General features: G+C 41.6%; 1 protein-coding gene across 1 annotated transcript in view; it reads right to left on the bottom strand.

Annotated features, from left to right (window-relative positions):
• The window catches only part of dcc (DCC netrin 1 receptor), a 1,293,953-nt gene that overhangs the window by 264,779 nt on the left and 1,016,284 nt on the right, over positions 1-12,890 (bottom strand). Inside the window, exon 12 of the mRNA XM_043720707.1 lies at positions 10,436-10,485. Coding sequence (XP_043576642.1) covers positions 10,436-10,485 — 50 coding nt within the window. The remainder of the gene's footprint in view (positions 1-10,435; positions 10,486-12,890) is intronic.

The following is a 12,890-nucleotide window of genomic DNA, read 5'->3' as shown; positions in this document are numbered from 1 at the left end:
CTTCATCAGTTGACACCTCATCTTTAGGTATGCCTGGTGCTGCTCCTACCATGCCCTCCTACACTCTCCATTGAACCAGGGTTGATTCCTTGGCTTGATATTGATGGTTGAGTGGGGGATATGCCGGGCCATGAGGTTGCAGAATTCTGTTACTGTTGATTGACCACAGAGCCACATGGATGCCCAGTCTTGAGACGCTAGTTCTGTTTGAAGGCTGTTCCATTTAGCACGCAGTGATAGTGCCACACAACATGATGGAGGGTATTCTCAGAGTGAAGTTGAAACACAAGGACTGTACGGTGGTCACTCTTACTGTCATGGACAAGTGCATCGTAGCTGGCAGATTGGTAAGGATATGGTCAAGGTATGAGGTATGTTTTTCCCTCTTGTTGGTTCTTCAAGCTCTGCAGCAGACGCAGTCTCACAGATATTCCCTTCAATAGTTCTGCTGAGCCACTCCTGGTGGTGGCCATTGAAATCCCCCACCCAGAGGTGTGCCCTCGCCACCTCACTATTTCCTCTAAATAGGAGGGTGGATGGTCATGTAATCAGCAGATGGTTTCCTTGCCCATGAAACCTGAAGCCATGGGACTTCATGGAGTCCAGAGTTGATGTTGAGGCTTCCCTCAAGGGCAACTCCATCCTGACTGTACACCACTGTCCCACCAGCTCTGCTGTGTCTGTCCTGTCAGTGGGACAGGACATATCCAGGGATGGTGGTGTCTGGGACATTGTCATTCTCACAAACTCATACCCTGCAGACAATGTCAAGCTATTGCTTGACTATTCAGATTTCCCAATCTTGACATTCACCTTCAGGTGTTAATAAGGAGGGCTTTGCAGGGTGGACAGGGCTATTGCTACCATTGTCGTTCCTGATGCCTAGGCCAATACAGTACTAGGTAGTTGTACAGTTGCATTTCTTTGCTGATTGATACAAGTGAGTGGCTTGCTCAGTCATTTCAGAGGGCAGTTGAGAGTTAACCACATTGCTGTGGTCTGGAGTCACATATAGGCCAGACCAGGTAAGGGTGGCAGAGTTCTTTTCTGAAGGGTATTAGTGAACTAGACAGGGTTTTCATCCTCACAACCTGCAATGGTTTCATGGTCACCAACAGATTTTTAATTCCAGGTTTTTAAAATTGAATTCAAACTCCACCATCTGCAATGACAGGATTTGAACCCAGATCCCCAAACATTAGCTGAGTTTCAGGATAAATACCACTCAGGATAAATACCTTCCAGCTCAAAACTCTCTTAATATGCAACTGCTGTTTGAATGGATATGTAAGGGAGTTTTTAATTTCCACACTTTTTTTGTTTAACATGTCATTGCTAATCAGGGAGATATCCGCTCCTGCTTCAAATGACCCACAAATGAACTGATAGTTACCACTAAGGTTCAGTCTGAGAGAACTAACTGATTGTGACTTCAATGTCCAAAATGTCAGCATGTATATCTGTCAAAACCATTTTCCTCCACTTCTCTGCTTTCTCTCTCAGCCACATGAAGTCACTTGCCCAAATAACAGAATGTACCTGGAATGTTTGCATTTCAGACCCCAAGGTCATCTCAGAACACAAATACACAAAGCCTTGTGGATGGTGCAAGACTTCAAATTATTCATCCCATGGAAGATAAGAACACAAAATTTATTCTAGTTGGTAGTTATGCAGCAGCTCGATTATTTCGTAATCTTTTGGGCACGGCTCTGTAAGAAGGATAAAGAAGTAATGAAAATGGTGTGAGGCTGATTTGCTTGAATGGAGCTGGAAATGAATGGTTACAGCTATGAAGAGAGACACAACATAATTATAGCCTTTTTTTCTCCAAGAATTGAAATAATTAATGGTTGACCTTAACAAGGTCTTTCAAGTTTGTTGCAACTTCTTGCTGAAGCAGACTTGATAAATACTTAAAAACAAGGAATGTTAAAAGTTATATGGAGTAAAGAAAGTGGATTTTGGCTCAGTGGGCAGAACCTGTGCAGACAAGGGAGATCTCAGCTACTGGCTGGAGTGAGGCCTCCATGGTACAGGCTCGAAGGGCTGAATGGCCTACTCATGCACCTGTTTTCTATGTTTCTATATTTTTTAAACTTCTTTTCAGGAAGCACCACAGAACCATATGTCATTGAGGCACTTAACAGGCCACCTCAGGTTGGGGGTGGGGGAAACTTAGCATAAAGGTGCCCTCAGGGGATGGGCTGGAGGGGTTTCACCAGCAAGGCCAGTTCTTGGAGGGGTGTCTGCAACCTTTCTGCCCCAATCCCTCATGACAGGTACCCCAGTCAGGCACTCCACCCACATAGTCAACAAGCAAATACAACAGAATTTGTTTTTCATGTTGTTTGCATAGTGAGCCCATCCTCCACTGGGTGAACACCAGTCTGAGTGAGACCAGGCTGTATGTCCCAGTAATTCACCAGTTCAAGCAAGCAACATATTTCTCTGTCCCTAATAGGCAAGACTATACTCAACTAACCTATGCTTTCAAAATGTGAAATTAAATGTTTATTGTTGGGTATGATTCCACAATCAGGCAGCACCCTTCAAATCATCATCAAAAGCATCAAGCTTCTGGGAATGATCCTGACAGATCACTAACCATCTGTCCTGGTCCACCCACGTAAACACAACAATCAAGAGAGCAAAACAATGTCTCCATTTCGTCAAGAGTCTAAGGAAGTTCAGCATGTCCATACCAACTCTTACCAACTTTTATAGATGTACCTTAGCAACCATTCTATCAGCTGCATAACAGCTTGGTATGGTAACTACTTTGCCCAGGACTGTGAGAAACTACAGAGAGTAGTGAACACAGCCCAGTCCATCACACATACTAACCTTCCATCCAGTGACTCTACCTACACTTCTTATTGCCTCAGGAAGGCAGCCAACATCATCCAAAGACCCCTCTCACACCAGTTAGAAACTCTTCCAATTGGGCAGAAAACACAAAAGTTTACACACACTTACTAATAGATTCAAGAATACCTTTTTACTGGCTGTTATTAAACTTCTGAATGGACCTCTCAAATTAAATTTAATACTGACCTCACTCTTTGTGCACCCTCTCTGCAGCCGTAATATTGCAATCCTCACTCTGTTCTATTGCACTTAATGCACTTTGTATGGTATGTTCTGCCTCTACTGCATGTAAAACAAAACGTTTCACTGCATCTAGGTACATGTGACAACAATAAATAAAATCAAAGTAATAGTACAATATCTAATATCTGTTTTCTGTAAATGCACTATTGGCAGGACGAGATTGCCCTGGAGGAGAATCAATAGGATGAGCTGTTTAGCTATGAAGAGAGGCTGGATAAGACTGGTTTATTTTCTTTACAACAGGAAAGGCTGAGAGGAGACCTGACTAAGATCAGGAGAGGCACGTACAGGGTGGGTAGAAAGCAGCTGCTCCCCCAAGTTGAAGGGTTAGGAATAAGGGGCACACTTTCTACATAGAAGGCAAGGGGTTTAAGAGGGGATTTGAGGAAATTTGTTTTCACCAGGAGGGTGGTAGGAGTCTGGAATGCATTGTCTGGAGGAAAGATGAGGCTGGAAACTTCACAACCTTTAAAAAGTACTTGAATGAGCACTTGAAGGCTCATAACATTCAAGGCTATGGGCTTCATGCTGGAAAGTAGGATGGGCACAGATTTAGAGCAGTTTTGTCGGTCCAGACATGAGTCAAAGGGCTTCTGTACTTTACAATTCTATGAAACTAGACTAACCACAAATTTAAGATAATCAGTTGAGCTCACACTGTGGCTCATTTATGTTACATACCTTCATGTGCAGGCTGCAATCCTCTGCGGGCAGAAGGACTATGTCCGAGAATTGCATTTCTTCAATACAAAATAGTGAAACTAAAAGAACACCATGGTGATGCAGCATTCCTTCTTCGTGCATTGCCATCAGGCAGATATTGTTTTGCCCTCTTCTAAAAACCATAGGCATTGCAGGATTGATTTCAGCTTGCAAATAGCCTCAGTGTATTAATTAGTACTCATTGTGACATACTTAATAAATTGGAAGTGTATTGTTTTACCTTTACATTGATTTTTTTTTACTTTCACTATTGAATTTTAATCAACATCCTCAGTTCCCCACAAGGCCATAAAAGTATAGCCTTAAGCATCAAAAAAAAGAGACAACTTCTTCCATGGGAGCTACAATAGATCATTTCACATTAATCTTTATGGTAGCGTGCGTTTCACCTTCAGATCTTTTACCAAAGCAAATTACATATATAATGGCTTTTCTTTACAAAATAAAACTAATGTTTTTGCATGTACAAAGTGATTCAGTTTTATTTGCAATCTACAGTTAATAATAAGACAAACTCGACCACAAGAGAGACTTAGGAAAATTACTTGTCACGCTTCATGAATACTGTACAGCTAGTCATAGACACATTTGGAATTCCTTTTATTGTAGGACTATATGTAGGTAAAGATTCATTATTGGCTTTCAGGCTTTCAGACAGACCAATTACTTTGACTTGTCCTGACATACTTCCCCATCTCCCCCCCCAAGCCTTGTGAGGAGTTTTAAAATCAAGTTAAATAGATTGAAACTTCATGTCTAACCTTTGAAATATTTTATTTTCTTTTTATCAACATTGTTGCAACAGTTGACAAAACGTGAGAATGGCTGCCTCTCTCCACAATTTTCAGTTGAACCCAGTGAGACAGTGGAACAGCCTGAAGTTTCGGCTTCACACTCCACATCACAGACTTTATCATCTGATGTTGCTGACAAATTAGTGTAATTCTAAGGGAATCATGCTCTATCAGAAGTGATAATTCCATGGATGACACATTAAACTGAGGTCTTGACTGCCTTCTCAGCTGGATGTAAAATATCCTGCTCTAAGGAGATGGGGGAGTTCTCACTCCTGTCTCAGCTAAGTATTTAGCCCTCAATCAAAATCAAAAAGAAAAATATTATCAGCTCATTATCTTCTTACAGTTTGTGGGATCTTGCTATGTGCAAACAGGCTGACATATTCTCTCATCATCTATCAATCATTACACTTCAAAAAGACTAAATTGCACTGGCTTTCCTTCCACAACACTTTCTAATTAAAGCTCTCATCTTGATATTTAAATTATTTGTGACCATGCCCTTTCCAGATCGTCCAGTATACTTATTCCTGGCCAAGATTCCTGGATGCCCATTTGGAGAGGATTTATACCACAAGCTATCAATGTCAGAATGCAAGGATATTTGTGCAGAATAAAATGTAACCCAATGTAAAAGGAGGTGCTTTCACTGCTGCGATAGTATGTACTGTTTCTTCATTCATTTTCCGGAGGGATATTCGATAGATTCTGTCAACTTCCAGCAGTTTGCCCTCTTTTAGCTTAACTAACTTCTCTATCACAACCTTTAATTTACTATAATTGACCGTGTATCAGTGTTAACCAATTCAAGATTCAGCTCATCACCGAAATCTTCTCTTTTGTAAAAATTTGTGAAGTACTTGTTTAATATCAATTTCCATTTTCAGTAATGTTTTATTGCCACTGTCCCCTCCTTTGTCACTGTTATCCCAAAATGCATTTAATAATTCTTTTAACTGATATATTTGTAGTATGCTTTTTAATGTTGAGATTTTCAGCATTAGCTTGCTTCCAACCTCAATTTTTCTGTGTAGCTGGAAATTGAAGTGTTTTTTTAATTTTTTTAAAGTATGTATTTTTTTTGTCAGTAATTGAATGGGAGGTACGAATTAGGGAACTTTCTCTGATGCACTGTGACAAGTGTCATTCCCCATGGTGAAGTAATGTGATTTTGGTTTTCTCATTCCATAAGTTAGTAATTTGGATAAAGGAACAGGGAGTTGTACATTCAAGCTTGTAGTTAATAGACCATGAGATATAGCGGCAGAATTAAGCCATTTGGCTTATCGAGTCTGCTCCACCATTCGATCATTGCTGATCTGTTTCTCAAGCCCATTCTCCTGCCTTACCCCCTTAATCCTAGTTTCTCCTACTGATCAAGAACCTACATGTCTTAACCTACTTCTGTCATAAATTCACTCAAATTACTTTGCCTCCACAGCCTTGTGCTGCAACGAGTTCCACATATTCACCACCATCAGCTGAAGAAATTCCTCATCGGCACGGTGGCTCAGTGGTTAGCACTGCTGCCTCACAGCGCCAGGGTCAAGGTTCAATTCCAGCCCCGGGCGTCTGTCTGGAGTTTGCACGTTCTCCCTCTAGGTGCTCCAGTTTCCTCCCACAGTCCAAAGATGTGCAGGTCAGGTGAATTGGCCATGTTAAATTGCCCGTAGTGTTAGGTGCATGAGTCAAAGGGAAATGGGACTGGGTGGATTACTCTTCAGAGGGTTAGTGTGGACTTGTTGGGCTGAAGGGCCTGTTTCCACACTGTAGGGAATCTAATCTCACTTGGAAAGAGTTGTCATTCATTCTGTGCCATCTCCTTAGGTCCTGGTCTCTCCTACTTGTGGAAATATCTTCTCCATGTATGCAGGCCTCAGTGTTCTGTAAGTTTTAATCATATTTCCAACCCTCTCCTCCCCCATCCTTCTAAACTCCATTGAATACAGAACCAGACTCCTCAATCGCTCCTCATACAACAAGCCCTTTTAGCCTAGGATCATTCTTGTAAATCTCTTTTGGACCTCCTGCAAGGACAACACATCTTTCCTTAGATACAGGGTCCAAAACTGCTCACAATATTCGAAATGCCGTCTGACTAGAGCCTTATATAGCCTTAGCAGCATTTCTCTGCTCTTGCACTCTAACCCTCTTAAAAAAAAAATGTCTTCCTAACTGAACCTGCATATTAAACTTAAGAGAATTCTGAACTAGGAGTCCTAAGTCCCTTTGTGCTTCAGATTTCCAAAACCTTTTCCCATTTGGAAAAGTCTCCACTCTATTCTTCCTACCAAAGTGCACAACTTCACACTTTTTCACATTGCATTCCATCTGTCACTTATTTGCCCCTTCCCTTGTCCAAGACCATCTCCAGCCATCCCTCTTCCTTAACACTGCCTGTCCCTCCACCTATCTTTGTGTCATCTGCAAACATAGTAACAATTCCCACAGTTCCTATATCCAGATTGTTAATGTACAACATGAATAATTACGGTCCCAAAATGGAACTCCACTAGGCACCGACTGCCATGTGAAAATGACTCTTCTACCCCCACTCTCTGCCTTCTGCCAGTCAGTCAATCCTCTATCCATGCCAATACTTTGCCCCTATCATCATGAATTTTTTTTAGATTAGATTACTTACAGTTTGGAAACAGGCCCTTCGGCCCAACAAGTGCACACCAACCCTCCAGAGAGCAACCCACCCAGACCCATTCCCCCACATTTACCCCTTCACCTAACACTACGGGCAATTTAGCATGTGCACTTAACCTGCACATTTTTGGACTGTGGGAGGAAACCGGAGCACCTGAAGGAAACCCATGCAGACACGGGGAGAATGTGCAAACTCCACACAGACAGTTGCCCGAGGCGGGAGTTCTTAACTTATTTCAAAGACTCCTGCCTGGCAACTTGTCAAAGTTCTGGAAATCCAAATAGATCATAGTCACTGGCTCTCTTTTGTCTAACTTGCTTGTTACCTCCTCAAAGAATTCTAACAGAATTGTCAGCCATGACCTGCCCTGGATGAAGCTGTGCTGACCCAGCCCTATTTCACCATGCACTGCCAAGTACTCCGCAATCCCACCCTTAATAATGGACTCCAAAATCTTACCAATGGCCGTGGGCAGTTTAACTGGCTTAGAATTTCCTGTCTTCTGCCTCCCTCCCTTCTTTAAGAAGGATGATACATTTGGCACTCTTGGACTCTCCCTGACTCCAGTGATTCCTGAAAGATCACCACCATTGGCTCTACAATCTCCTCAGCCATGTCCTTTAGAAACCTAAGGTGTAGACCATCTGGTCCATCTTCAGACTTATCAGCTTCCTCAGCACCTTCTGCCTTACTAATGGTGACTACACTCACCTCTGCCCCTGACTCTTATGAAGTACTTGCATACTACTGGTGTCTTCTACTGTGAAGACGAATATAAAGTAGATATTCAATTCCTTTGCCATTTCTTTCTTCCCTATTTCTACTTTTCATAAAATCATAGAACCTCTACAGTGCAGATATAGGGTATTCATCCCAGCAAGTCTGCACCACCCTCCAAATTTAGAGGCTGGCTTCTCTAGTCTTAATACCCAGTGATCCAATGTCTACTCTTGCCTCTCTCTTACCTTTTAAGTATCTCAAGAAAACTCTTGCAATCTTCTTTTCTATTATTAGCTGGCTTACCCTCACATTTCATCTTCTCCCCTCTTATTGCTTTTCTAGTTATCCTTAGTTGGTTTTTAAAGGCTTCCCGATCCTCTGGCTTCCCACTAATCTTCACCACATTTTATGCTTTTTCTTTTGCTCTTGTGCTGTCTTTGACTTCGCTTGTCAGTCATGGTTGCCTCGTCCTCCTGTTAGTACTTGACAATAAGTCAGGAGGGACCATATGTTGTGTTGGTAGGAGCAAAATGTTACAAAGGGACATAATCTGAACGTGGAGTAAAACCATGACAGATGGGCACAAACGTAAGAATGTTCTCTTTGTACCCGAGGAAGATAGCTCAGAAAAATGGATTGATGTTGAGATATTAGAAGCTATGGAAGAGCAAAGGGCTCTCCACAATATATTTAAAGGTGGTCAAAAAGTAATGAAGAGGGTTGATTGTGAACATGGTGCTAAAATTCATTCTAAAAAAAGTGACTTCTGTTGTTATGTTGTGTTCCAATCTTTAAAAGTAACATATGCACTGTTAATTTATGGGGCGAGTTTGAGGCTCTCTTCCTGGTTGAACAGGGAAGGTACCATACTGAAATGGCAGGCAATGACTTTTTCTCTACTTCTGCTGTTTCCATGGTGTTCATGTTCCTCTCCTGAGCTGACTGCTGGCTGTCTGGAACCTGCACACAGGTTGGGCCATTGACCAGGATCAAATGACAAATAGAAGACCCAAGTTAGGACACTCCTAGACAGAGAATGCTTGTCACACATTTTTTTTCTAGTGTGTACTGGTTGTCCAGCTCACGCAGAACACATTAAATATCATAATATATCTGTGAGGCCTGGGGGACCAGCAGAAAATTTCTGAGTTCTAATACACAGACCCATTCTGCTATCACTCCAGATTTAGTGTTCATGCTTCCCCTTCTCTGAGATAGATTCCTCTTCACAGCAATCCATTCTCTTCCAGTCTGGAGGCTCGGCTATCCATTTGTGCTAGTGTTTCAGAATTGTCCTGCATGTTTGTTTCTATCCCTCGGCACTCCAGTGAAATACTAATTGTTAGGCTGAGTTCCACTAAATAGCTGGCTAAGGTCTGCATAGAGATTGAATTCTTTATGTCCTCTGCTCCTGTGTGCTCAATTTATAGCTTTGGTCGCACTCTCTTCATTTGCTCTAATCTGATCACTTTTCAGAATAGAGTTCAGTCATGAGTTAATGGTCCCCAAGATGGAAATCATTCCCTTTAGAAGGCAACAGTGTTTGGGAATAGAAACACCAGCAGGTTGTCTCAAGGTGTTAGTGGCTAAGAAATGGCAATGGAGGGTTCATCATCGTTCTTCAATGTCCTGTTGGTACCCGTTGGTAATGGATTTTACGCAGGAACAGACCAACATTTCTTTTAATGAATACAAAATGTTATTTTCTTCACAGCCTTGAAACTTGGCTTCCAATCCAACATTGCTGTAGATCTATAATCCGAAAACCCTGGTCGCTGAGCCTCCAGTGATCATTTAACTGGTACTGTTGTTTTGAGACATGGTTTTATACAGTGTTTCTAAAATCACATTGAGAATTTAATCCATCAATGTTTTATTGGAAGTCTAAAGGAATCAACATCCACATGCATTTCTTTCAGAAATGTAAATGAAAATTCATCCAAATTTAGGAGGGGAGAACATAAACTCTGCCGAAATGTACATGATTCTTAAAATGTAAAGTTTGTCACACACTTCAGGCAATTGAAAGGTCAACAGGTTCACTGAGCAAAGCTCCACTATGGGTAAGTGACAATTCAATCCAATTTCTACTAATTTGGCAATGGAAAAAGGTTTTAAATGCACAAACCTCCGTGGACAAACAAAACCAGTAATTGCTAAACTGAAGTGGAAACAATAAGTAATCAATTCCAGTTACAATAGTAGTCAATTTATAAAAACTTCAAGCTTTTTCTCAAAACAAATTGCCTGACAAGAACTAAAGCTTTCCCATATCAACCACCCCGTAATCACACATATATCACAACCATTCCTCATCAATATCTCATTGGCTCCATTCTGAGGTCACTGAAATTGAATTTGATGAAACTCTAAGTTCAGATTGAACATTCTCCATGAGGCAAGTGAAATAAGTTTCTGTACTTACACGAGAATTTGCCACTTCCAACGAAACATTCTGAGGGGGTGCACCGGGCACTGCAAAAACACAAGTAAACAGATAGTTAAAGGAAAGAAGAAAGCATTTGTTGGACTTTTACCAAGCTGGCATGTTAGGTCTGAAAGGTGTAAGAATCGATGAAGTCAGAATCCTCCCACAGGCACTGGAGTTTAACTCCCAGGTTGGAAGCCAGTTGTCCACTCATCAGGGAAAGGGGTAACGACCATTGGGATGGTGTGTATTGGCAATTGGAGTTCGGAGTTATGTTGATTGATGGGGGAAAGGGCAATGGGAGTTGATGAGGGGAAAGGAAAGGGTGGTGGATTAGTTAGGGAAGGGGGGTGTATCAATTTTGGGAGGAGGGAGTTCGGCAAAAGTGGGGAGAGCATTGATGCTCCTTGGGGGGTCCGGGGGAAATTTGGAGAGGAATCAGGAGGAGCCATTGAAACCTGGTGGTGGGAGGGCTGGATCAGATGTTTCATGGAAGGTGGGGAGGGAATGTGGAGGATCAGATTCATGATGGGATTGGAAAGGTGCACCTCTCCTGAATTCTCCCAAGTCATTGAGAAACTGAATAATGATAAATCAGCTGGCCTCATTATCATATTTAAAAGACCACAACGTCTCTTTGGATAACATTGGATGCCTTTCCACTTCCTAGTCTCTGTTTAAATTGTGACCCCTTGTTATTGACCATTCAACTAAGGGGAATAGCTGCTTTCTATCTATCCTGTCCACGCCCTCCATAATCTGAGATCTCTCTATCAAGTCCCATCTCAGCCTTCATTGCAGTAAAAGAATTAACCCCAGCTTATCCAGCTTCTCTTCTGAGCTAAAGTGTTCCATTCCAGGTAACATCTTATGAATCAACTCCTTCAAAGCAATCACATCCTTCCTATAATGAGGCAAAACAGAATTGCACATGATACTTCAGTTGTGGTCTAACTAAAGTCTCATACAGCTTTAACATAACCTCCCTACTCTTACAACCGATGCCATGACTGGTAAAGGTAAGCGTCCTGTGTGTTTTCTTAACTACACTATTAACCAGTCTTTATTCCTGATGAAGGGCTTTTGCCCGAAACGTCGATTTTGCCTGTCCTCGGATGCTGCCTGAATTGCTGTGCTCTTCCAGCACCACTGATCCAGAATATTAACCAGTCTTGCCAGCTTCAGAGATCTGTGGACAAACCCTTCAAGATCCCTCTTTATCTGGTGTCCTGACATTTGCAGAGTTCTCCCGTTTCTTCTGAAGTACATCACTTCAACACTTGTCATTGTTAAATTCCATCTGCCCACTTGACAAATTTATCTCTATCTTCCTGTATCCTAAGGTCTTCTTCCTCACTGTCAAACACTCATCCAGTCTTCGTGTGATCTGTAAACCAACTGTGGCTAACTAAGAAAGTTAAGGAGAGTATTTAGTTCAAAGAGAAAGCATATATGGAGGTCAAAGTCAGTGATGGCCCAAAGACTGGGATAAATTCAGGATCCAGCAAAGGAGGAGGACTCAAAAGATAATAAAGACAGAAAATAAACTATGAGGGTAACCTAGTGGGGAATATAAAAACTGACAATAAGAGCTTCTTTCGAATAGAATAGTAATTTATTGTCACTTGTATTTTTATACAAAATGCAGTGAAAAGTATTTAAGTTGTCCTACTCTGGTACCTATATTAATACATATTAATTACATATATTAAAAAATAAGTCAAAGTCCATATTCGAGGAAAAGACAGGCCCTACATTCTCCACCACTGCAGAAAGCTGACATTGAAACCACTGAATCCATTGTAGTGTAGTCAACTTTCCCCTAATTTTTGTGTTGTGTGCAAAGGCATGTTGTGAGATAGGTACAAGCAGTTTACAAAGAGGTATTGATATGTTAAGTAACTGCAAAAGGTTGACAAATGGCCTATAATCTGGGAAAATGTGAAGTTATTTATTTTGGAAGAGAGAACAAAAGTACAGCATATTATTTAAATGGAAGGAAATTGCAGAATGCTGCCACACAATGGCACTAGGTGGTACTTGTCCACAAATGACAGAAAGCTAGCACACATGTCGTGGGTAATCAGGAAGGCTAATGGCATGTTGGTCCTTATTTCAAGGGGCTTGGAGTATAAGAGTCAGGACAGTCAGGCTGCAACTATGGAAACTATTGGTGAGTCAACATCTGGAGTACTGTAAGCAGTCTTGGTCCCCTTATTTGAGGAAAAACATCATTTCATCGTATGCACTTCAGAGAAGGTTCACAAGGGTGATCCCTGGTATGGAGGGGTTTTTTTTTTTTAATTAGAATTCCTCTGGTGGGGAAACAGGCCATTTGGCCCAACAAGTCCACACTGACCCTCCAAAGAGTAACCCACCCTGACATTGACTTACTCTAGACTTCCACTAACTAATGCACCTGGCCTACACATCCCTGAACACTATGGGACAA

Source organism: Chiloscyllium plagiosum, chromosome 1 (genome assembly GCF_004010195.1).
Source record: "Chiloscyllium plagiosum isolate BGI_BamShark_2017 chromosome 1, ASM401019v2, whole genome shotgun sequence".
NCBI lineage: Eukaryota > Metazoa > Chordata > Chondrichthyes > Orectolobiformes > Hemiscylliidae > Chiloscyllium > Chiloscyllium plagiosum.
The sequence above is the reverse complement of the archived record's forward strand: the minus strand, read 5'-3'. Positions and strand labels throughout refer to the sequence as shown.